The sequence below is a fragment of the Seriola dumerili genome, unplaced genomic scaffold (assembly GCF_002260705.1).
Source record: "Seriola dumerili isolate Sdu_G_001 unplaced genomic scaffold, Sdu_1.0 BDQW01000191.1, whole genome shotgun sequence".
Taxonomy (NCBI): domain Eukaryota; kingdom Metazoa; phylum Chordata; class Actinopteri; order Carangiformes; family Carangidae; genus Seriola; species Seriola dumerili.
In genome coordinates this window covers 4,142,521-4,169,167 of record NW_019174446.1, presented here as the reverse complement: position 1 = coordinate 4,169,167, position 26,647 = coordinate 4,142,521, and the positions used below count along the sequence as shown (strand labels likewise).

Below are 26,647 nucleotides of genomic sequence, written 5' to 3'. Positions count from 1 at the left end.
AAGAGGCTTTTTTCACCACCCCCACCACATCCAGCTGCATCTCAAAGTTATAGACAGCTTGTTCACAGAGCGCTTTTACCATCATGTCCTGAAATCCCAAGAGTCACACCCACTGCATAGTGTTTATTGCAGGTCACAATTAGGGCCCTGGCCTTCAGTGGCACCTTGGCAGACAGGGGAAGCCCTCTACCCCAGAGGACAGTGTATGATTGTTTTAATGTGGTTTCTTTGGTATTTTGTGTTCCAGCAAAAACCCAACCACATATCAACTGACTGCCATGTGCAGACTTGAAAATTACAAGTGCACAGATCGCCAAAACTGAGCGTAACTTAAACTGTACACACTGTTATTATTTGTATTCCTGAAAGACATGATGACATTTCATCATTCTCTTGTGCACTTGCACTTGCACTGATGATGCTAGGCGGTTTTACACTATCAGTGTCTTATAGAAAGAAAACATCTCTTGTTGCCTTTTCACAGCAGAACATTGACAAAGCGTGCATAACAGTAGGCTATGTGCAGTGAGCAGCACTGGATATGACATCAGATCTCTGAAATGTCTCTGTAAGCAAGTTTATGCAGAGTCCACATCAACAAGTGTGTAATGTGGTAAGAGAGAAGTGTGTGAGCAAGCAGACACAGCGTGAGGATGGGATTCACAGAGGCTCCTGAGGGAAATCAGGATAAAATGGTAGATGTGCTTGGAAAGCCCATTCCATATTTTCAGAAGAAAACTGATTCTAGGCTCAGCTGATTTTCCTACCCAATACTTAGGAGGGGAATTATATAAAAATGGAAATGGAGCATGAGAACAACATCATCTTGATCTGCTGTAGCGACTCGTGCTCCATGTTGCTGACTGCTCGACATTACAATGGTAGTGTAGGTTTACAGTGTACTGGAATTATGTGTCTAAACCAGTGCATGTGCAATTTGGTCTTCAAAGTCAAAATTACAAGCTTTATATAAACCTACAAATGCAAATCATGGACCAACATTAAGTTATACTGTTGATATAAATATTTAATAATTTTTAAATGAACCATATCGCTTCCCACATGTTCACAAATTAATAGGTCTAATAATGATAATAATAAATAATTGATAAGTGCAGAATATCTTCTTCTTCTTCTTCGTCTTCTTCTTCTTCTTCTTCTTCTTCTTCTTCTATTTATGTATTTATTTATTTATTTTTTTAAAGTAGTCCAACTGTTTAACTGCAGTGCCCGTTCAAAATATCATGTCTTCAGGCCACGCCCACCGCTGGCAAGTCCGTGACGTAGGCGCACAGCGTCTGTTGTCAAAAGGAAAAAGATGGCGTCGGTATCAGAAATGTATGATGTGGGTTGGGAAGGTAAGACTAAAGATAAAGTAGATTATTTTCAGTTGTCAATGAGACATGTATTTCTGTTCCTCATGGCATTTGACGTCTTCTCCGCGTAAGACTATGTGGGAGAATCGTCGCGGTCCGAGCCTGAAAATACAAGCTCACAAGTCAACGTGAAGTGCTTAGCTAACGCTAGTTAGCATTGTCAGCTAACTCATCGTGTTCATCCATATAGTAGATCAGTATCAGCTCAATAGCCGTCATTTCAATGTAGTTGTTGATGGTGTTAAAGTAGCGTTTAATGTTTAGCAGGAAGCTATGTCTGTCCGTCTTCAGATAACCCCCTAATGTCTGTAGCATGTTAGTTAGTCATGATGCATCGGCTAAAGTTAGCTATATCTGCGTCTCAATGGACTTCTGGGTCTGCCTAAGAAATACAGTATAACACAGTAGCAATAGTAATAATAATAATACTGAACATGTTAGAGCGACTTCTTGTGCACTTGCGAGTGTAGTAGTAGCACAAACATAATCGTATTGCTTACAAATTGTACATATTTTTCTGATAATACAAAAATGTGACTTTCATTTAATAATTCACACTTCCAGGGTTTCTGAATAGTCCCAGTAATTTTAGTCCCATCAACCACATCAGTTCAGATGACGATAAATCAGTGTAAACGTTACTGCATATTATAGTGAAGCTTCATATGTCTTGCTTTTCACATGCTCATCCCAAATCGTGCTTTGCAAAGTCCCAGAGCATCATGCTTGATACATTGTATTGACACAGATTTCAACTTATTGCTTGAAATTAAAATTAAAATTTTTGTTCACAGAAATGAGAGACAAGCTGCGTAAATGGAGAGAGGATAACTGCAGAAATAGTGAACAAATAGTGGATGTTGGTGAAGAGCTCATCAGCGATCATGCATCAAAACTGGGAGATGACAGTAAGTGTGTCTAGACCAAACAAATCAACACATCCATTTTAGGAGATCCTTTGTCCCCACTTGCATCAGGCTGTATAACACCTCAGCCAAAGGAAGTGGCTTCTGAACTGGACTAATTTAATTATTATTGTTTACTATTTATTATGACCTATTATTGTTGTTGTTGTTATTATTATTACTAATGAGCTGCAGGACACCTGAATTTCCCCTAGGGGATAAAAATAGTATATATCTGTTCTATCTATATGTATTTATATGTTTGTACATAATTCTACATCATTTCAGAGATTTTTTTGCAATTATACACACTGACGACTTGGTTAACATAGACTATGAGGTGTATTGTTATTTTCACAGGGACTATTAGAAAGTACATTAATCCACAGTTGAGAATGCCTCCATATACACCAGTCTTTAGTTTGTTTTATAACTTTAAAACAGGTAGTACTTAGTGTAGTAGAGGAAATTGTGGCTGTTATGACAAACTCGCGTTAGCAGGGAAAACACCACTGTTTTGGTAAAAACACAACTCACGTGTCACATTATCAGAGTGGGAGATAAGTACAGCCCCCTGTTGTTTTCAAAATTTAAAAACTACATTTGAATGAGGATCTTTTGCTTTGTAGAGTCCAAAACTACTAAATGTCAATCTTTAAAGAAAAACAGGTACATATTTTTTCTTTTTCCATCATTGTCTGAAAAGAATCTAAGGCCTCAGTTATATTTGCTTGTAGATGTGTAAACAGACAACTCCAGACACCACAGAGGTGTAGTTGATGTGCATCTCTCGCTAGTCTGTCTGTCTCATCAACCTAGCTTGGTCTCTCTGCGTCTTGCTTACCAGCTGCTTCCAGGGCTGTTTTGTGGCTTTGTGCCTGACAAAAGTGAGAGTGAAATACAATTATTTATTACATTTCATAAATGCAATAGGCATCAGTGCTTATAAACTATATTTTGGAAAGCATAACCACATTGTGCATGAACAAGCGTTCCTATGCTTGTGCACCAAATGAAACTCACGCTTTCAAGGACAAACCCTTGAAGGGACCAGTCCAGACAATATATGGTGTACACAATTTTAAAACAAGACAATGATTCGATAGTCTTTCAGTCAAGGTTATTTCTGGACAAATGCAAAATGGAAAGCAATGGATTGACATTGACTATCACAATAAATATTATTGAATTTAAAATGTTGATTAGCAGGGCTGGGCAATATGGATACTCATCTTTCAGTAAATAATAACCAAGTATTTAGCCAAGCTATAGTATAAATAATACTGTATATTTGAAAATGTATGAAAGGGAATCTGGGTGAGCCTGTTTGAATGAACCTGACACAGCTGATTAAAATCAATAATAAAGCTACAGCCACAGCCTATAGGCTTACAGTGCATTTGGAAAGTGTTCAGACCCCTTCAGTTTTTTCGTGGTTGCAGCATTATGCTGAAATAAAAAAAAATAAAAAATTCCCTCTTCAATCTACATTCAATACCCTGTGAGGACAAAGTGAAAACCGATTTTTATGCATATACATTGAAAAGGAAACACTGAAATATCACATTGACAGAAGTATTCAGACCCTTCGATGTGACACTTGATAATTAGCTCAGGTGCCTCCCATTTCTCTTGATCACCTTCACTCCATCTGAGGTAAATTCAATTGATTGGACATGATTTGGAAAGGCACCCACCTGTCTATATAAGGTCTCACAGCTGACAATGAATATCAGAGCAAAAACCAAGCAATGAGGTGAAGGAAGGAGCTTGCAGAGCTCAGAGGCAGGGTTGTGTTGAGGCACAGATCTGGGAAAGGCTACAAAAACATTTCTGCTACATGGAATGGTCCCAAGAGCACAATGGCCTCCATAATTCTTAAATGTAAGGAGTTTTGAACAATGAGGACTCTTCCTAGAGCTGGCCACCAAGCCAAACTGAGTAATCAGGGGAGAAGGGCCTTGGTAAGAAAGGTGACCAAGAAACTGATTTTCACCCTGGCTGAAGTCCAGAGATCCTGTTGGAGATAGGAGAAAGTCCACTTATACTTATTCTTAAAACTTGGACATACTCTCCTCATCCATGGACAGTTGCAGACCTTTCTCTGGTCATGCAAATGTGCACGTCGTTCCTTTCGTACTGCAGTTGGGGTCCGCGTCAATCTGGCATTCCACACATTTCCCGATCCACACTCCATTCCAGTTGGTGGCAGTAATGCAACACGATGTTGTTTCCTGAAGTAGAAGAAGAGGACAACGGGAAGAGAAGAGGACAACGGGAAGGCACGAAGAGAAAATATAAAGAGCATCAGTTTAACGAGAACAGCAGAATAGGGCCAGGAGTTCAGCAGGGATAAAGTTGAAAAGGCAAGACAAGTGCAATGGTGTGAAAGGCATATTGTAGACATAGTCTGTTGCCTTGTAATTCACTGAGTACAGTATACTGTTGTTTTCAGATTTTATTTTTGAAGCAACAGTGAGTTTTACCTACCGTAAACATATCAAAGGTCATGGTTTCCTCTATAACAGTGCTGTCCTGCTGCATTACCCCATAAAACTCTCCCTTTTCCCCAGCTGTTATGATTCATACAGTCCTTAAAAGAGGCGGATAAACACTTAACATGCCATGGTTTTATTGAAACCAGCTCTTAAATTGGCTGTGAAATGAGATGGCAATTATCAGAACAAGAGTTGGCATCATTAAAGTCAAGACAAACTTCAGGCATTTGTTTGTTTTGGCACAACCTGCCAGTTTTTGGGTGGAGTTTGGTTTTATTTTTCTTCTCAATTAACAGGGGGCGTTCATTTGGCTAAACATGTCCAGTTTCAGTCAGAGCTGTCTGTCTAACATGTTTTATTAATTCTATTAATTGGCTTCTGCAGCCAAACTATTAGTCAGCATGTTATAATGTTACAGTTGACTAAATGAAAAAGCATTTCAATAAACATTTCATTTTTTGTGGCTAACCACTAGAGAAAGATGTTAAAGAAATGGTCATGTTGTTGATGATGGCACCCAAAATGCCTTGCTCTAGAATTATATAACAATGATGAAATGTTCAGACCTATTTGAGATTGGTTTTATTTGGTTTAAAAAAAACAAACATGTATGACGTTATTCATAACGTGTCTACACAAAAGGAATCTCAATAAGCATCATGGAGTAGAAAGTGGATAAAGAGAGGTGTAGAGCTGATGATATGACAAACTGCAACCTAACAAAATGAACACATCAATATTGCTGCACTATGCCAACACAGCAAGACAATGACTTTATCTGGCCTATTCATATTAAAATCCATTTAATTCAAAAGTAGTTCACTGTAATGTAACATGCCTGTGAAGATTCATTCAAGGCATTAAGGTCATGGTATCTCTTAGAGCTTTATGAAGGCAACTGAATTAGCTTGAGTCTATTAACCTTCGTAAACTCTAAGAGACTATAATGTAAACATTCATTTTAAAGTTTCATGGTGGTGATAGGTGTAAAAGTCATATTTAACCTTTATGTAAACATATCGCCAGTGCTTTAACATCACTCACTGATCACATAATTTTTATATTGTCTTTATGTTGAAACTGTTCCATACATATTTTTTGTTTTTAGTGAAAACACACACATTGTGTTACAAACCCAGTCACACTTAGCTGTTAAAACTTGCTCTGGTATTTGAACTACAGTAACAGAGTCACTGTAAAGACAGTGGGTGATGAGAGTTGGGGCAGAGAGAGAAACGTTAGTTCAGCTACTTTGGTTTCACAAAACATCACCAGTGTTTTTAACAATGTTAGAAATGGTTTTGACTCAAGAAAAGTAGCCAAGGTCTCATTTAACCTCCCAACTTATGTCCCTTTTTCCCCTGGTACCACTGAAGAGCCCCTTTTTAGTGTCTCATCCATACTAGTGGAGAGGAGGGTGGAGGGTAATTTTCAGATGGTTGAACCTCAATTTGAAATTGGGAGGTGATCATAACAAATGTAACAACTTATTTTCTTTAATTTCGTTACACTTCATTTTCCTTTAACATTTTTACTGAAACTTAATTAGTTATTTATTACCACCTCACTGTGGGCAAATAAATGACAGGACTGTAAAGGTTTACACAAGGGCTTTGCATGTTCCACACTGTTCTTGGATTTTATGATTGTTATTATTGCAGTGCTGTCCAAGTTTTAAATGAATGTATGTTTTTTTAACAAGTAACATTATCTTCACTTAATGCCAGTAAATGTAGAATTACATGTTAAATGAAATGGGAAAGTTCTTTGAATGAACTCTTAAGCTGTTGCTTCACATCATGGAAGCCTGTTTGTGTGCGTAAAAAAACACGATGTGCAGCTGTTGAGGACAGACTAAGTTTGTACGTCAAGTGTACAGTTCAATATATCATCTTTTCATGCTACACCAGACAGTGGAATGGAAAGGGCGTTAACACAGTCTTTTTTGTCTGTGTCTCTTCTGCCTAGTATGGATTATTTATGAGCAGGTGATGATCGCAGCGCTGGACTGCAGTCGGGATGACTTGGCTCTGGTAAGTTTTTACCGCGCTTCCTCACACACCCAGGAGCTTCAAAAGCAATCGGTCATTCTCTCACAGCCATTCCTGTTTTGCAGCACCCGCTCTGCCAAATGTGAAAATCTGATTTTTATTTGGCCAAATGGTATTACTCTGTCTGTACTTTGGAAAAACAATTTGCTGAGAGTTGGAATTAGAGGGTGTAGCAAATGAGAGGAGAAGCATGCTTCAAGTGTTAGCTGAACTTGGCCATCATTTATGGAGTTCAACTGCTTTTTTTCCTTCATCATTTATTTGCCATTTTTAAGCTTAATGTGATGCTTCTGAGTTCATGTTCTGAAATGTTCAAAGCTCTGAAAATGATCAAATCTGCATGGGGATAAAAAAAGACTAGAGGTCAATATAATTGAAACAGTTCATCTCTAATCAGTATGGAAGTGACGACTCCTTTGGCTAAAAGAATGACTCATTGAGTACAGAGGATGCAGGACTCAGTCATTAGAATTAGTTGTCTGTTGGCTATCCTTTCTGCCCTGCTGCCAGACTTTAAAAAAAGCAGAGGGACCAGACATCAGCTGATGGATGGCGCAAACTATTCAGATCACGCTGCAGACTTTAGCATCTCATTCAGAATAATGCTGCATGTGAGTACAACCATTCCTAACCTCTTCCACCACTGTGTGATCAAACAAATTCCAGCCCTGTATAGAGGAGGAGCAGTCATGGTTGCCTAAATGAGTAACATAGAAACAGCAGATTTTCACTGACAGTCTGTTTTTATATCACTGTGTTAGGTTTGTTTAGCTGAAACATAAACAAAATCTGACATTTTCAAGACAGGTGGTTTGTGTTGGAAAATCACAAGTATCTGTAGAAGTAAATGTGTGAGAGCAAGAGTTTAACATAAAGTTTAGTTACAGCCAACTATAATTGCTCTCTCTCCTCTGCCCACATCCTTACAGACCTGTCTACAGGAACTGAGGAAGCAGTTTCCAGATAGCCACAGAGTGAAGCGATTATCGGGCATGAGGCTGGAAGCTTTGGAAAGGTAAGCATCGGGTACTAAAAGCTCCAGAGAGAGAGAGGGAGAGAAAGGAGGCAAAAAAAGCACAGCCCTGATGTTATGTATGTTACTTTGGGAGGCTTGGGGGCGAAAAACTGTTAGCAGATCCTAAGTGGTACAATGGTCTGGGTGTGTGTGAGTACAGTGTGTGTGTGGGGTAGGGTGTGTTTATGTTGGATCACCCAGCATTCCTTTGGAGAAGAGGGGAATGGAGAGAAGAAAGGTTCAACCCTGGGTAGTCCTGTGGCCCTCTAGCCTGAGTTAGGGATTCCCGGGAAGGAAGTGGTCAGATCCCAGTGTTATTCTGGGGGTCCCTCAGTCTTCTCTGGTTTCTGTTCCTTCGTTGTTTCCTTATTTTGTTATTCCTCATCTCGCTGTATTTTTTTTCTCTCTTTCCCCTCTTTATTTTCATGCTTTTTTTCTCCGTCCTGTTTTGGTCTCTGTGCAGCGAGTATGTCTTGGCCCTGTAAATATTGACATGTCACCATAATCTCAATTTTGCCCTCCACCTCCTCCTCCTCCCTCAACGATGTGTTTTATTTTTGAATCTGCAGTTTATTAAAAAAAGTAAGCAGAATAGAGAGTGTGAGCAGGAAAGATAAACAGGGGGGTATTTTAGTCTGTACTGAGCTGAAGTAGGGGTAATTCAATCTGTTTACTACCTCGCTCACATTCCCCACCCGGATCACAATTGCTGGTTTATCGGTTATGTTGGAGTTTATGTGATAATTGAGAGTGATTGCTTCGGCACTGTCAGATTAAATAAACGGCACACTAGGATCTAATTGGCAGCAGACAGAGCAACACTTGAATGACACAGCTTCAAACAGCAAGGCCCTTCCCCTTCACACACACACACACACACACACACACACACACACACACACACACACATACACACATGCGCATACACTTGGTTCCTAAATAAATAAAGCAAATCAAAGTGGCTCGTGAGTGGTTGCCTGGTGCCATCTGAAATCTCCCAAAGTGTGGCTGAGTAATAAAGTGAATGTGAGGGAAGCAGCAGCGCTGGAAGTGGGGCTGCTCAGTGCTAATGGAAACCAGAGTTGCTTCTGTCTGTTGCAGGCTGTGGGCGGGACTCTTTGTGATCACTGAGCCCCGCCTTTGGCTGCTGAAACGTCAGCGTTGCAGATTACCCCTAACAAGAAAAAAGTTGAAAAATCATCCTTCAGCCCCTGATTTGACATGACAAGTGAAGTGCACATGCCTCGTATTCCCAGATTTCTTTACCGTATGATTTGATATTTACAGCTCATAAATTTCCCCTTTAAACAAAGTCATGTGTGCTCAGTCCAACAGTTTGAGCGAGGCTGCGTTGGACATTGTTGCTTATCAGGTTCATATGTGTGTATTGTGGTATTATGTATGCGCAGAGAGACAGGCGACTGAACCAACAACGTAGCTGCGGATCTGGACAGATGTAAAAGCAGCAATTTGGTTTTGTTTAAAGGTGAATCAAACTGGATCCAATCAAATGAAAATACAGTCTTCAAAACGGTGCGCGTTGTTTGTATTGATTTCATGAGTCATTGTGAAGTGATATAAGCTCCTCACTATGTTGGCTGTGTGGCCAGCAACCTAAACTTAAATGAGTGTTTATTTCTTCCTTTAGATCACCACTGATTTCTGTGCAGCCTCACTGTAATCATAGGAACCTGCCACGATGTATATAGAAACTCGATTACCTTGAACTCTGTTTGATTTCCCTACCACCTAATTTTACCCGACTGGGGACTGGGATCGGTCAAAGAAACAACTTCATGTTCTTTTCTCTCTCTGAAGGTACGATGAGGCCAACAAGCACTACGATACCATTCTTCAAGACGACCCCACCAACACGGTAAGGCTGAGAAGAAGGGGAAGAAAGGGAAAAATCCCTCTGCTTAGCGTTCTACTTTACTTCACTTTGTGGTCTCTGCTTTTTTGGACGGCTTTAAATCTGCTGAAGCACTTTGGTGTTAGCGGTGTGAGTTTGCTAAGTTAAACTCCCCTTGGCCTCTCTGACCTCAACCACAGTGCTGATCAGCCTAGCACCCACACAACTGAAAAGTGTTTAGGGGAGGGGTGGGGGGTGATTCATGATCCTAGTCAGTGGCAGACATGTTTGGTGGAAGCAAAGCGTAAATAAGGTTCTGGCCTTTGAAGATGGTGATTTACTGGACCTTTAAGACCGCCACCCTGGGCGAACAGGACTGAGCTCCTGTCCCACCTTCTCCATTTCGTCTACTGGCTTCAGGTGCAAAGTCTGATGTGAGTTGGACTGAGGGGTTAAAGCCCTGAATAACACTATCTTCTCTGAAGCTCTCGCCGTGCTATCTTCTCCTCTCAATTTACTATTCATCGCTGTGAAATGACTTGCAGAAGCATGTCTAGCCAGTGTTCTGCCAATCCCACACCACCAACTCAAAACATAATGTACCTGCTGTAAATTGTTTCCATAAGGATATGTGGCCATGCAAGAAAATACATCTTTTAAAGGGTTTTCAAAAGAAACCATGGCCCTATTTATTTTGGCTGTACCCACCCGCCCTCACCTCTCCCCTTCATATCGACAGCTGTCTGCTTTAAACAAATAGAAGCCTTAGTGAAAAAAACTAATAATCCATACCTCACTCTGATGCACCCCACACCCTCTCCACTTGCTTTCACTTTAGCATAGAGAAATAGCCTCCTCATCTTTATGTTGCTCTGTGAATAGCCACAGCTGCTGCCTCCCACCACGCTCAGTCTCACTCCCACTTCACTTTGTCAAGACCATCATTGTTTATTTTATGCTTTTGTTGCTTTTGGAAGTTTGCAAGTCGGATTGGCAAGTCAGCCTTTAAAACATAGGATAGGACTGTTTACATGGTCTAGTCCCCTCAGTTATATTTCAATTTAAAAGAGTGCTCAGGTCACAGGACACACCTCTTTTTAGGCTAGCAATAGGCTGAATTTCACAATAAAACTGTGCATCAGTAAAATTGAAATGACTTTATATTATTTTTGATTTCATTCAGCAAGTACATAGATTTCCATTGATGCTGCCAAAAACAAATGCCGTTGATGAGGATGCCACCTAAAACAAATGTCATGCAACAGCAGAATTTGCACACGTCTCTGGAGGAACTAAAAACAGCAATGACTTTCAAGAACATTTGTGTTTAGTGATAGTCTTCTCTCCTAAATTTTGCTGGAGGCTTGTTCCATGCCATGTCTGACAGGAAAGTAACATTTGGATGGCTGAAGTGAATAATATGCAAATATTTTCTACCACTCTTGTTGTTCATGATAAGATTTAAGTAAAAGCCATAAATCACATTATTTTCTTGTAACACTGTCATTTCCATACACAAAATGGCAGTCACTCCAGCAAATTTATGTATAAATAATTGGCATAATCTGCAGCAAATTGTTTGCATTCATCTGCTGTTTTGACAATGGGAGTTGTAATTGTAGTGAATCCCAGGGCCCCGCCCCGACACGGCACAGATCTTCTGGGAATTGCAGGGACATCCTCGGAAAGGGAATGGTTGATTTCCTGGTCTCTGAATGCTGGATACTGCAGCCCGAGCGAGCGCAGGCTTGTCAGTCAAACCTGGGGCCGGGAATGGAACAAAACAGACAAATAGCTTCTCTGTCCCTGGGACTTTAACCTTAAACCTTTTTCCCACAATCCTCGTCCTGAATGACTTGGGTGTAGTGGTGATGGAGGGCGGAGCGATGATATGATGACATCGTTTAGGTCACCTGTTTTGCAGCGAGGGCTATCTCCTCCCTGCATGTTCTCCAACATGCTCTTAAGAATTGGGCAAGGGATGGGCCTGAGAAATGGCGGAAAATTGGCGACCACAAGGAAGACTTGCGAGGCATCCCAGCATGCGAAGCAGAGATTGGAAACTGAGCTGTTGTAATTACAGGCTGTGGAATAGATGTGGTACCCATTAACCAAAATTGTTGAATCAACAAAAATTGCTCAAGGTTTTTTTGCCATGGCGGTGTCCAAAAAATGTTTCAAACTCTTAGCCCTTCCATTGCTTGCTATGTTCCAATACCTACAGCAATGATCTGGCAAAATTCTTGTCTGCGTGCGTAAATGCATTTTTTCCACCTTTTCATTACTTCTTGTGAGTATTTTAGATCATGCAGCGCCCACAACATTTGCATACAAGGATGCACCAATTTATTATTTATTTAACATCAAATGGACTCAAGTGATTGTGTTAATATTGAATTCCAATGCTCTCATTTCACCCTAAATTGTTCACTATAAAAAGCTATTATTTCTCAAATAAGCCACCGAGGTCACATAGACGACTCCTGAGGTTGACCCACAATCATATGCAATTACAGATTCAGTGTAGGACAAGATTAGATTTGTGTGGGTCACGTAATTTGAAATTTAATGCATCAATTTAAAATTTTTTTGACTGCATAAATGTAAAGTATATTCAAGAGATAAAAATCATAATTAATCATAATAACTGAAAATTTATGCCTTCATTGCTGCAGTGTACAGATGTAAACAAACCTTCAACAGCATCATAAAACATATTTGTGTGGACTAGACTGGCTCTTTCCCTTCCCTTCTTATTTATATATAATACAGGTATTTAGCGTGTGCTAGGTGTGCCACCCTTGTTTGCAATGTTTCTTATTATAAAGGAAGGTTGCGGTAGGTCGCAGCAAAGAGCCAGGGGTGATGTAAATAATCCAGTCCTCACTCCTAAGGTCTCCTCAGAGCGCTAATTAAAAAAGAATCATGACAACAGACGGATCAGACCCACTGCCAGGTTTTTCTGGATCATTAGTTAGAGAAAGGAGGAGAGAGAGGAGTGGTTTGGAATTGCTTCTCGTTTAATAAAGTGTTGTGTGACTCTCTGGGCTACCAACTTCCATATGTTCCTTTGAGCCCCAAGTCGTTCTTTATCTGGGAAAGAAAAAAAAAAAAAAAAGCTGGGAGAGAAGAGTGGTGGGTGTGGTGATGGCGGGAGCGCACAAGTGCAAAAATCCACATTCAACATCACTATAGTGTTTGTTTTATTTTTTTTTTCTGCTTTCCCTTTTTTGGTATTGGATGAGGAACGATCCCACATGCTTGTAATTTAGTCTGAAGTGAGTATAAATTCCTGAATCTCACATAGCATCAAGTTCTGGTGAAATGCGCTGGATATAGAGTGGTGTGATCTTTGTTTTATAGTCAGAAAACATAAGAGAGGAAATAATGGGTTGACCTTTCATTGCTCCTTGTTGCTCGATAACTTCATAACATATTTTAGGCATTTTTTATCAAGCTGCCTTCAGGCCACCATGATACTGAAAACACACACTTCTTCAGATGTGTACTGTGTGTTTGGGAATAAGACACATTGTCCTGTAGGTAGAAATCATTGCTGTTGATGTTGGAACTGTTGTTTATTTTGTCCTGTTTTTTCACCAAGAGGTGGATATATTGCTTGTCAGTGGAGGCTGCAGTGCCAATGCAGGTCCCTGTCCCAGCTTGATGGATAAGTGGATTTCTTATGATGGAAGTGTCAGAAGGGGCCCAAATTTACAGCCCCCGAGACATGACTCATACCCAGCTCTCAATAGCTTTGGTTATGAGTATAGAAGAGGAAGCCCCACTCAATCAAGTGCCAGTCCATAAATAAAATAAGCTGTGACAGCGTAGTGCACTTCTAATGGAGTTGCAGCCTCCTGTTAAGGTTTTCACTTACTACCAAAAGAGGGGGGAGGATTGAGGGGAGTAAAACATTTGGAAAAGTCAGAGCAGCAGGACTAATACTTTCTAATTCAGATTGATGAGAATCTAATCCACCTTAAGGTCACTTCAACATCAAAACGAAGTGGAAAGCAATTTTCAGCTGATGTAAGTTGGGCTGGTGCAGCGTTAGATGCGTGCCTTGCCGGCAGGAAGACAGGCGTTGGGGTTTTGGGGGAGTGTGCCTTTTTCCCCACTTGGTTAGGGGATGACTCACCACTTTATCTCAGCCACTGAGCTCATTCCAACTCCCAAACATTGACTCATAATGTGTGTGTCCATCTCCTGTTGGACATGGCCACTAACTATCTCCATTTAAGTCTTGGCAGGCTTCGATTCTTTTAAATTTCCCAGTAATAATACAAATGAAATTGACAAAGTATCTGTGCCTTTTGTCCTTATTTTCACAGCTGTTGTTGTAATGCACTAAAGTGCTGATTCATCTTATAGATTATCATAAGATGAGTCATAGCAGAGTTTAGAGCAGGATTGTGGTACACTGAAAATATACTAATGTGGACACTTAAACTCACAACTCTTGCACTCACTCATCCTCTAACCCCCTTCAGACAAACACTTGAGGAACTGAGTTCCTAATCCTGTTTACTCTCTGCTCTACAGGCAGCAAGGAAGCGTAAGATCTCCATACTAAAGGCCCAGGGGAAGAGCGCTGAAGCCATCCGGGAGCTCAACGAGTATCTGGAGCAGTGAGTTTTTCTATAAGATGGGGAGAGGGTCAGGTGCCCTCTCCTCTCAACCTCCCCTGGCTTTATTTTAATTAAAAACTGAGTCTGCTTTCAATTGAGCTGGCACAACTTGTGCATGAATGCTAGAAACCTATTTCCCCTGCCTCAAAAGTTGGATGACTGTCATTATTGGTATTGTAATAAGTAATAATACACTTGCATTTTTACTGTACTGTGTTACAAATGCATTTTCTGTTTTGACATTACTGGAATGACTTGATGTATGGTATGATGATCGAGGAAGAGAATTTATTTTGTGTTAACAGATTTGTTGGCGACCAAGAGGCGTGGCATGAGTTGTCAGAGCTCTACATCAACGAACATGAGTAAGCACATTTCTTTATACAGCATAACATATCTTAAAATCAGTTAGGCTAAACCCCCAAGGATGATGTTCTTTTCATTTCCTAATGGCAAACAACACAACTGTGACAAATTTGAAGTTAGAAAAAAATTATTCATCACCATAAACAGCGCATGTATAATATTTAAAGTTGCATTAAAATGCTGAGAAAAGTTGAGTCATCTATTTGTATTAATGGATGCATTCAGCATCACTGCACAATCTGATGTGAAAGGCCAAATTACCTCCATTATCTACTTTTCTCTTTGCCTGCTCATAATACAGATTTGAGCCAATAGCTCAGACTCTTTCTGGTAATGCTCTGACCCATCTTTGTTATTACATCATAAAATAAGACCTTTCTTTCATTGCAAGGATTACCTAATAAATTGTTAGTGGGGGAAAAGCACCAGAAAAGGATATGCGAAACGTTTAGGAAATTAGCAATATTTTAATCCAATGCAATTGTCTGTTTAATCTCAACACACCCTTTTTTTTTTTCAATAGTTAAGACAAAGAAGCACCAGAAGTACTTTTCCTCATTTCCATTTAAACAAATTGGCATGGCATCATCATGCTGGTCTTCACCAGAACAACTGATATGAATTGCATTTTTTCATCATAGAGGCAAAAAGATTACAAAAATGAACAGGGAACAGGTCCAAACACGCTGCGTAGCACAATTCATACTCTAGAGGATGTTTGAGGTGAATCTGCTGTGTGTTTCTGTGAGTCAAGAACTATTCCTTTTAATGACAAATGTTTGCCATGAAAAAGTGCCCTACAAAAAGTAATCTGTTTTCAGTAAAGTCGCCATATGTTCGGGGTGTATCTGTCAGTTTAACGGTGCCTCACTTCAGACTGATGGCTTGATCTCTGGAGGGCCATTGGATGTCCACAATAGAAGGCGGTGAGATGCCTAACTCAGCCAGGGGTCTGAATGGAGCCCTGTCCATGTTTGTCACATAAGAGTAGTTTAATAGGATTTCAGTCTTAAGTCTCCCCTCCTGCATATGAGAGCAGAAAGACTCCATGGCCTCCCACTGATATCTCAGTTGCTAAGGAGAGTTGCCAGACAGACAAGAGCATTGTAAGAAAAAAAAAATAATTTTGTTTGTGTCACCTTTTATCCCTCCTTAATTGTCTAGGGCTCAGAAGTTGCTGAAGCGTTGTCTGTAGTTGGTACTTTGGTTTTGTATGTGTACATGTGTGTGTGTGGGCACGCTGACTCTGGCTGCTTGGTTGCTCCGGTACGAAGGCAGCGGCAGAAGGAATGTGTAGCACGGTGAGAAGGCTACTTATTGGATATTTCATGCTTTTGTCTGGGAGGCTTTATTGCTGTAGTAGTCAGAGGAAATCCAGGGGTGAGCGGATTATCTCCCAGCTTATCCCAACACTTCTAATATCACACCATTCACTCCCACAGCCCCTTATCTACAGGCGTGTCAATTTCTTTTCTTTGTTTTCTTTATTTTGGGTTACAAACTCCCTGTTTCCCCTCCTCCTCCTCTTCCGGATAGCCCGGCATTATCGCCACTCTTTTCCAAAGGGATAGAGCAGGAGGCAGAGAGAGAGAACACTTGCTGTGAAATTCCCAGGAGAAGGTGTGGCACCCCCCCACCCCCCCCACCCCCACCCCCCAGCCAGAGAAAACAGAGGCTGATGGAGAGGCGAGCAAGAGAAATAAACTCTCCTCCCCTCACTGCACAACACCCTGGGAGCTAAAAATAAATAAAGCAGTGTGTGTCTGCACTGCCATTGTTAGGGTTGCAGCAGGCATCGGTGTTAACACATTAAAAATGTAATTAATAGCCTCTGAGTTGACACTGTTAAAACAATCCTCATGCCAACAGTGTTTAGACTGGAGATTATTTCGTCTGTTTGCAAGTACTGCGCAGAGCCACTGTTGGAATCTGCTGTTGGCTCTCACTCTGACCCATCTTATGAGACTGTTCAACAAAATTGGACTGGTCATCCGAAATTACAGGATAAATAGTAATAATTTTTTCAAACATACTTTAGACAGTCTGAATCCATTTTTGTCTTATATGCAGTCAGAATGCGGTATTGAAATGGGGGAAAGCCACTGCTGATGGTTTTACTAACCTCCAAAAGAAACAAATACGATTCTTACAGTCTCGCACATGATGGTGGCTACAACCTTACTCAAGCGCTGTGGTAAAGAGTGAGCTTAGGAGCAGCCGTAAAGAGTAGCTCGGTGATGGTGGGGTTAGATGGCTCGGAGGAAGAGCAGAAGAGGTAAGGGTCTGGCTCTGGTACAAGATTCTGGTTGATGGCTGATGGAGCGGGCTCTGTTGCAGGCCACGGCCACTGCACGAGCACATCTGAAAGTCTTTATGGAGAGGAAGTGGTAATTGTAAGCAGCCCCCAACCATCCAAGCCCTCTGATCTCCCCCTCCACTCAACCCCTTCCCCCTGTTTATTTCTTTCTTTCTCTGTCCGCACCTTCCTTTCCCCTCCTATGCTGTTAATCTTTCAGCTAGTTACCATGGCAGACTTTAAACAGACTGATAGGTTCTTCATGTTGTGGCAGGCAGCATTTTGATCATTTGGTTCCCACAAAAAACTCTACATCTTAGCATTTCCCTCATTTCTCACAAGCAGTGAAAAAAGTCCCTTTCTTTAGGCGCCTCTTGACACAAACAGCGGTCTCTTGGTCGTAAGGTTTCTTCAGAAATATGTAAAGTCTTGCAGAGTGAAAAAGTGACTGCTCAAGAAGCACAAAAGCTCAGATAGAAGAAATGAATCTTAACTTTCAATTAGTTTAAAAGTGTTGATAGACAGCCAGTGTAGCCCCATTTTCAGCTGGTAAGTCTGCTTCTGCCTTGGTCTGTGTGTTGGCTTCTATTTTGTTAGGTGTATACACATTTTATGGCTTTGTGTTCCAATGATATACTGTATCTTAGCTCATCTTGGCCTGGTACCGTGAAGGGGAAACTGTGTATTAGAAGTGGAGTGGCAGCAGATTAGTGTGAGGTCAACAGCTCAGCAGTCTGCTGCTGAGAAGTGATCTCATCTGAGTATAGGCACAGTGTGCCAGCTTTTACTGTAGTGCTGACCTCAGGAAGGTAGTTAACTACACATTAAAGGCTGAAAAAACACACAGACGGACAAGATTGATCCTCAGTGTCCCCAAAGGAGGGAGAATCACCACACTAGATAGGCTTTTACCTTTGCCAGCTGTCTGGACGGCATAACCTTTACTGTAAACCTTTAAATAAACTTTATGTCATGTGGCGGATCTTTACAGATCTCTGCAACATTGGCTATAAGTCTGTCGCATGTAAACTGACCTGTACCCCATGTAGTTTTCAATTCAAATTTATACCTGTAAATTTATTGGGCATAGATGTTGTGCTTCACAGTTGAGCAAGCTAAAGGATGACACATCCACAGCTGTATCAATCGCCTTACTGTTTCCCTTGTCATTTCCACAGCTATGGAAAAGCCGCGTTTTGTCTGGAGGAGCTAATGATGACCAATCCTCACAATCACTTGTACTGTGAGCAGTACGCTGAGGTAGGTTGCATGTCCGTCATCAAGCATGGGGGCAAACTGTGGAATAAATGTGAATGGTGCCTCTCTCTGCAACACAGAGAGTCAGCGACACACACTTAACGTCATTGGGAATACAGGCTCATGAAAGAAGATGTGTTTACACGGGGTTGTCATGTGTTGCTTATTCAGATGTCATGCTGTCATTGCGTGAACTGCCCTTTAGCACAGCTTATTGGCCGTGTTTAATGCCTCCTAACACAGGTGAAGTACACTCAGGGGGGCCTGGAAAACTTGGAGCTGTCCAGAAAGTATTTTGCCCAGGCGCTGAGGCTGAACAACCGAAACATGAGGGCATTGTTTGGTCTGTACATGGTGAGTACTGCTTTGCATGGAGAGAAAGTGGGAAGAGAAAGAAAAAAAAAAAAAAACCCAAAAAAACAGTAGAACCTTTTTTGTAACCCTGTGGTTTGTCAAGGTTGAAGCTGCCCACTGAGTGTGTCAAGCAAGACTGTAGTGTGTGTGTGTGTGTAAGCGTGTTTTTGGGGGGGAGCGAAGAAGGGGCTCTCAGACAGGTCAGCTCATTGCTGACTCAGACGGTGAACTCCAGCATCGGAAAAGTCTGCCCCTCTGGAGCTCTTTATTTTAGTAATAATACCCCTTTGGTGAGACCATCTTTATGTTTATGACTTAAATAAATAAAGTAGGCACGGGGTAAAAAAGAGAGAAGCACACGAGACAGAGAGAGAGAGAGAGAGAGAGAGAGAGAGAGAGAGCGAGAGCAGAACAACTGTTGTAAGCATTTTGTCACTGGCAAATTATCCAACCAGGTGCCAGTTTGATTGTAGTCTTGGCCGACCAGCGCTTTCATCTACGTATTTGTTTAAACAGGATGTTGTCTGCTAGCGCCAATGCATCATATGTAAGTGAGACCTGACATAAAAACACAAACAACGCGGTGCAGGGAATAAAAGGTGGAGAGGGGAAGCAGGTCGAACACAGAGAGCCCCAGTGTTTTCCTTCATGCTGCACTGGGATTCTTCAGGTACTCCAAACACCTCACAGCAGCCCCTCCCCTCTGAAACCGCTCAGAGGTTTTAGGCAGAGTACAGGAGAAACAGGGCAGGGTCAAACCAAGACATTCGCTTCTGTTAAATCTCACATTCGTCTGGAGACAGAGCAGGCCCTGTACGGCTTCCTGACAAGGCATCTACTGACACTCGGCTCTTTAGTGGATACTTCAGGTGGGAGTTTATTCTTAATCAGGCACAGATCTGTCTGAGGCGTTTGTGTGTGTGTGTGTGTGTGCGCGCGTGTGCGTGTGCGTGTGTGTGTGTGTGTGTGTGTGTGTGTGTGTGTGTGTGTGTGTGTGTGTGTGTGTGTTTTGCGGATTGTCAACTTGTCTCTGTGGCCCGGCTCCTGACAGGTGCAAGAAGTTCAGTGAAAGGGCATCAAACTTTCACCATCTCAGACCATCTGAGTCAGTTCCACAGAAGACCTGGTAGCACTGACCACAGTTGGGTTGTGGGTTAGTTACTCACAACATTTGCGTGGGGATTCCCCTCCATAATGGTCCACGCTGTTATTCGGGGATAGCCTGTCTGGGTTGACATCATCTAAACTGAGGTTTCTCTCAAGTTAAAAAAAAAAATAGAAATAATGAAAATGCTTACTAAAAAATACAGAAGCCAAACCATTTTATAGAAAAGCAGGGCCAGGTTGATTGGTGTGTAGTTAAAGTTTCAGCACACTGGTAGGGAGGGCTTTGAAGTGCAGGCAGGGTAAGCCCTCTGGGGTTTGCTGTGTGGAGATGATGGCAGGAACATGGGAAAGACATGGGATTTGTGGTTCGGAGGGGAGCTGTCGGGGCAGGCAGAGACCGTGATTCACACGGCTCTCCTCTCACTGCGCGCCGGGTTTTCCTTTTTTCGAAGACATACAAGGTCCTTTCATCACCAGGAATCGATGGTGTTGGAGAAATTAGGCCCCGTTAAGTGACAATTTACGTATGAAGCATTAAAACACTCACTTTTTCCCCCCATAAATGATTTCTCCTGTGTCATCAGGCCTAGGTCTGTTTTTTCTCTCCATTCTGCCACAATGACTAGTGGAGTGGTGGATGGTAAGAGTGGTTGCACATTCATCTCAATTATGCTTTTATTGCTGTTTCACCAAGTTTTGATATAAGAACACCCCTTCCCCTGTTCTCTCATTCTGTTTCTTCCTCCCATTTTTTCCTCTAGTCTGCAAGTCACATCGCTGCCAGTCCTAAAGTTAGTGCCAAGGTGAAGAAGGACAATATGAAGTACGCTGCTTGGGCTGCCACTCAAATAAATAGAGCCTATAAGGTGAGTCACATATAGATGTTCATAATGCTTGATATAAGAGCATCTAGCTTTATTATGTATTTTATCCTTGCCTCCATATCTTTTGTGCCTCTGCCTTCCACTGAGAAACATCTTTTTACTTTTTCCCACATCACCCTTCATTTCGCCAGACACTGAAAACCACCAATCATATGACTCTTCTGTTGTGTTTTAGCTTTCATGGAGTATTTGCACACAACATCCAGACGTCCAGAATTCCCCTTCATTTGCATAGTATGCAAAAAGTATTCACCACCACCAAATGACCCCTGAATGCAAAGCAATCCTGAAGGATGCCTTTGACTTGCAATGTTGGAATAACAGCCCTGGTGTCTTTCAGTTTGTCTGGGTACATTTACTGTTAATGTGTTGACTTAAGGCCACAATGTCTGCTAAGACTTTATCCCACACCCTGTCTTCACAGATGAGCTTCTCGCAAAGCCACAATCTGATTCTCCGAGGACAACAATCGCACCAGACTGAAGCACAGAGTTGTCTAGTTCATGGGTTCTCAAAGTGGGGTTCAGTCACCTTCGAGTTGAATTGAGATTAGGAGGTCCCTATGAGCCTTATTATAGACTTCAGTGTTGCAGTGTTTATGAGTTTACGTACAATATTAAATCAATAGTTTCAAATTTCTTCCCAGATAGGCATCCCTGAAATTAAACTTTATTACCACTGGCCAGTGAACCCATTTGAGGATGCTTGAGAAGAAAAAGTTTAAGACCCTTGAGGTGTCTGTTTTGTCTCTGACCTGTTGCCAAAGAGAGAGTAAGAACGTGGGCAGAAAAGAGAGATGAATGATGAAAATGTACGTGTGCCCGCATATTAGTATCTGCACATGCATGCAAAGTAAAGAGGGGAAAAAGTGAGGAGCGGCTCAGATGGTATCACTAAAATGGTTTATGCCGTTGTCATGGCAACCTAGGTATTAAAGCATATTTAAGAGAAAACTTATTTCCCATACGGGCCATATGTGTTGCTTATTTGGGCATCGACAGTTAAATGTGTAATAAGTGGTTCCTTGCTCAGCATGTGTGGGTCCTGTCGAGAGAGAGGTTCCCCGCTGAGCCTCTAAAGACCTCGTCTCACCACACTCGGCTCTCCTTGCCTTATAGACACATTTCACATGTCGAGCGCGCAGTTGCAAGAAGTGTGCATGTAAGTAACGTCACAGCGAGTGTTTGGTCTCTTTTGGAGCTCATGCAGAAGTGTCATGGAAGAGCTCTAAGCTTCTGCTTGTTCCTTTAGGTTTGCGTTTAATGAATAGAAAAATTTAGAGGTGGTTTTGGTCAACAAGATTAGCCAATCAAATGTCTCCGTTCCTACAATACTCCTCACTTTGATCAGTATGCCTTCTGACCCTTACCTCGCTGTCCTAGGAAGTCTTTGATCCCAGCAGGGGACAAGATGGATATCTCAAAGTGCAAACTTTAAATCCCAAGTCAGGGGCCCAGAAGAAGGGGAGGGACAAAGTGTTAGAAATGAAATTCATATTTGGAGGAAACTTGGTAGTGACCAAATAACTAGAGGACAGAAATGAAGGGTCAGAGGAATCAGGCTTTGACAGGACAGCTGAAGTTGAGTAGAAGGGCAAGTGAAAGGGCTGCCAGCCAGATAACACCCTAACCCTATTTCCTGTGGACATATTACACCAAATACACCAGATTCTATTTTCATTTCAAATTTATTATGAATTAATTATAATAATTCATATATAATTCATAATTCTGATTATTGCCAGTTGCTAGGATACATTAAAGTAAATCAGACAAGCTTGGAAACAGACCTGTTACAACATTTTACTTTGGGATGTTATTTGAAACGTATTACAGGGATTATACAGTAGCATAACCAGTAGTGTAGCACACGTTTTCCTTTCTTAAATATATTCTTCATTGCCAGGGAGGTGTGGGAGAGGGTTTACCCAAAGACAGGGAGCAAACATCTGAGTTTGTAATGAATCAAATATATAGCTATTCGCTACCCAGATACTGCCTCGCATGTCTTTAACAGCGCTTGTTACTAACAGATGAAAGGGCATAGATTTCAGTTGTCAATGCTCTAGTGGCCCAGAGGAAAATAGTTTTGGCTGAGTTGTTATGATGACAGACTGAAATAGTTCAGCTACTGTTAGAGACCAGTGGACAAAGCTGAAGAGTTAAACAGTTAGAGTCTATGTGGTTGTGACCCCCTGGTGATGATAATGAGATACTTCAGACAGTCACACCTTTGTCCTCAAGGGAGCATGATGTAAGCTGCGTCCCCTCCCCTCTTTTTCTCCCCTGGTCTACAACCTCTTGTATTTGTTTAAGTTGCCTAGTAATAGTGAGGTAGTTGGGATTTCAACTCAGCTGTGAGTGTGTGTATATGTAGGGTATGTGTATGCAAGCCTGGCACCACGCACATGTGCACTTGTACAATGTTTATTTTTTTTTTTTTTTGGTTGCTGTGTGAGACAAGTTAAATGAAAAGGTGTTCGGTTGCCTCCTGTATTTTTTTGCTCCCCACCTCCAGTTAAATGACTTCAGAGATCTTTAAAGGGAGCGGCGGTGTGGGCCTCAGTCAGACAGCTGCAGGCTGCTGTGGGCTTGTGCTGGCTGATTGATGGCCCCTTTAAAGTGTTACTCGTGTCAGTCGTCCACATTTATTAGGCCCCAGTACCTGGTGATTGTCATACCTCAGTGTGAGAAAAAGGTGGGCAGGTGAGTGCAAGTGGGAGCAGACGTCAGCGAGAGGTCACGACTGACTGGGGCGCATTTAAAAAAAACAACAAAAAAAATGTAATTACCTCGGTGGGGTCGGCTGACATGTGAAAGACCTGGAGATGTGTGGGTTGTAGGTGCAGGGGTCTGTAAAGCAGCCCTACATGGCTTGCCCTCCTGCCCTAACTCTCTAAACAGATTCTCTGATTAGCTCCTCTGTCACGGACCACAGGCTCCCACTGCGTCATGACTCTATTATCAGATGCTCTAAATAGATGTGGAGCTGTCTGGTCTGCTCCTACTGTTGTAGAACAGGGCAAGAGTTAATGTGGTGGTCTCACCTCAGGCTGAGGAGATAATTGACTACTGGGCCCGGGGTAATGGCGCATTAGGCAGCAAGGCAATGAAATGCACTGATCATTATAGCTACCCCACCACGCACACACACCCTAAATCTAGAAGAATGAGTCACCACTGGAAATTACGTAGCCAATTGCACACCTTAGCCAGCTGCCCTCTATGAGTTCGGCAAAAGAAAAAGGAAGAAAGTTTGGCCATGGAAATAGAGTATTGGCTAGTTTTAGGCTGCAGTAAGTTCCTGTTTGTAGAATCCTGCGGCGGACTGAAGGTTGAATGAATAAATGTGTCACGGCATTAAAATCAGCACCTGATGATGAATGTAGGATTGAGCTTTGTCTTGTTTTTAGGACGGACTGTATGTGGTTGCAGAAGAAAAGCCCAAGAAGCCACCGTTGGTGAAAGCACAAGACTTAAGTTTCTTCAGTCGACTATGTGTGTTGAAGTATTGAAATTATTGTGTTTACAATGTGTGTGAGCCTTTGCCTCTGTCTGATCAAGTGTGCACACCCTCTCTAGGGGCTCATCTCTCACCTTGGACATGAGGAATGTGCTCTGTTGTCCAGAGGCAGTATTGCCATGTGGTTGAAACGGTATCCCCCGCCTGTGTTTGACTCGGGGTAATGGTGTTTTCATAATGATTTAATTGAAAGGACCCTGTAATGCTGTTGCCTCCTGCTTGTCTTTTGCTGTTCAGCTGAGATGTAGCTGTTGACACATCTGCCTCTACAGAGCAGCAGATATTTTTCTATGTTGTGTGCCTGGATTGTGAAATGCTGACTGATTCGCTGCAGCTTTCTGTCAGCCTTAACAGCAAATACTTCCTGGGATTCTACTTACACAGGTTTTGAATTGTAAGTGATGTATCACTGTCTCCTGCTATCTGCCACAGTGTCTTTTTTTGATACAACCACTCAGAAGTAGACTCCAAAGTTTAAATTGAAATTTTTGAACACCATTGTTTGTCTCATAGATTATATTACATTTGTGTTTAGTGCTAATTAGCAAATGTTAACATGCTAACAAGCTAAAGGTAGATGGTGAAGATGATAGACATGCTGTATAGCTGGCGTTGTGAGCATGTCAACCTGCTGACGTTAGCATTCCGTTTAAAGCACTGCACAAGTACAGCCTTTGCAGAGCTGCTAGCATGGCTGCAGACTCAAAGCCCTGTTTATTTACTCTTAAGGTAACTTTAACTTCCGTCTCACTGTACAGACTAAAGCTTGCAGGAAATGTGTTGCAAATGAGCAACACTGGCATATGATGGAACTACAGGCCATATTGTCTCATCATGATGAACGTAGCAGTTGCTTTATAGTATATATTAAATTATTTCATAAAAATGTATGTTGGTCGCAAATGTGGGTGAGATGAGTTTGACTGACCCTTTATTATCTCCCTGGTCTCCTGCCCAAGGTGAAGGAAGTTGTGTTTCTCTTTGGTGTGTTTTGAGGGGACGCCATGTCTGTTGCAAAAAGTTTAATTGGGTAGAAAAAGTGTGCGCCTGTATGTGCATGCATGAGTAATCCTGTATGTGTTTGTGGATTATAATTTGCGGCACTTCCTGTGAAACCCTGTGGACAGTGTTAAAATTAGAGTGCAGTGTTATGTACTCCTGTACTAGAGGCTATGGAAGTAGACTAATGTGGGATTCACACACACACACACGCACACACACACGCACACACACACGCACACACACACACACACACACACACACACACACACACACACACACACACACACACAAACACACACACACAGACAGAAAAATGGCGCTTATGAAACAGTTTAGGAAAACTCCTCAAATTAGAGGTTTTATTTTACTATGCATGACTTCTTTATCAATTTTATCTAATGACCATTGTTGTGTCTCGGATCATTGTTGCTTCTGGGACAGCGATGCTTAGGGTACAGGGAGGATGAGGTTATCAATGCCTCAGTGAGGCTGTGTTCAAGTGAGTTTGGCTCCCCATAACTTGAGTTGGCGGAGAGACCTAGTGAGCTGATGTTCTCTTTTCCTCTCCCCTGCTCCCTCTCCCTGTCTCTCTGTCTTTCACCGTGCTTCTCTGACATGCAGCTGGCCGGTCGTGGGACCAAGGAGAACAAATGCTCCATGAAGGCAGTGGAGGAGATGCTGGAGTCCATGCAGATCACCATGTCCTAGGTTCCCTCGTCCACACCTTTCTCCCTCCCCTCTGTTCACACGCCGTCACTTGGAGCAACATGGCAGCTCAAATAGCCTCACAATGTGACCAGAGCCATATCTTAAACTAATTTTCTTTTTCTTTATCCCTTCAAGTTCGGTTCTGTAATTGAGTGAACTTGACATGGACAATGGAAGCCATGTCTTCCCCTCAAGTACAAAGGTTTGCCCACCCATCTGGTACATACAGCAGCAAAATCCAAGTACTCCAACTTATTGAAACAAGTTCTGCATAGTATTAACCCAGCTGTGATTTCCCTCAGACTGGTCTATACTATTCCTCCCCATCCCATACTGTCTTTTAGTTTAACCTTGAACTGATGTCACTAACTACCGCATCCACATCAAGGCTATAACCATGAAAGATAACAAGCTGTACAGTAACTGCTATTTATAAAGACAGTATGGAGATCCCACCTGTCTGCACTGAGGTCCTTTACTGTTTCCGTACTATCTGTAAATGAAACATCTTTAATAAAAATGCTTTTTTCTTTTGTCAAATTTATCAAAATGTCTTAATAAAAGTAGGACTGATTGCTGAGTTGAAAATGCATTTTCTTCATGAGTGTTTGTAGCCATGTAGGAGCAGAGTTAGTGGGTTGTTTATTTGGATTTCCATGTATCGTAACAGTCAAGTTGTCCTCAGCAGTGGCATTTATTGACACATTTGAACCTGCTATAACTACCCTGGAAAAGGATAAGAGACATTTGTCATTATGAAGGCAGCAGTGGCAACAACAGGGGCCTCTCCGTTCCCAGTGATTCCAGCTGGGAAATCCTGCCT

The 26,647-nt window shown here is 41.9% G+C and overlaps 1 protein-coding gene across 1 annotated transcript; it reads left to right on the top strand.

The window, feature by feature from the left end:
* Nucleotides 1–1,302: 1,302 nt before the first annotated feature.
* On the top strand, nt 1,303–26,412 carry emc2 (ER membrane protein complex subunit 2). Its single transcript, XM_022753406.1, has 11 exons — nt 1,303–1,358; nt 2,171–2,284; nt 6,748–6,812; nt 7,760–7,845; nt 9,664–9,721; nt 14,243–14,328; nt 14,634–14,693; nt 18,169–18,250; nt 18,491–18,601; nt 20,470–20,574; nt 25,738–26,412. The coding sequence occupies exons 1-11, from the start codon at nt 1,319–1,321 to the stop codon at nt 25,822–25,824; spliced, it is 894 nt and encodes a 297-aa protein (XP_022609127.1). The 5' UTR covers nt 1,303–1,318; the 3' UTR covers nt 25,825–26,412.
* The last annotated feature ends 235 nt before the right edge of the window (nt 26,413–26,647 follow it).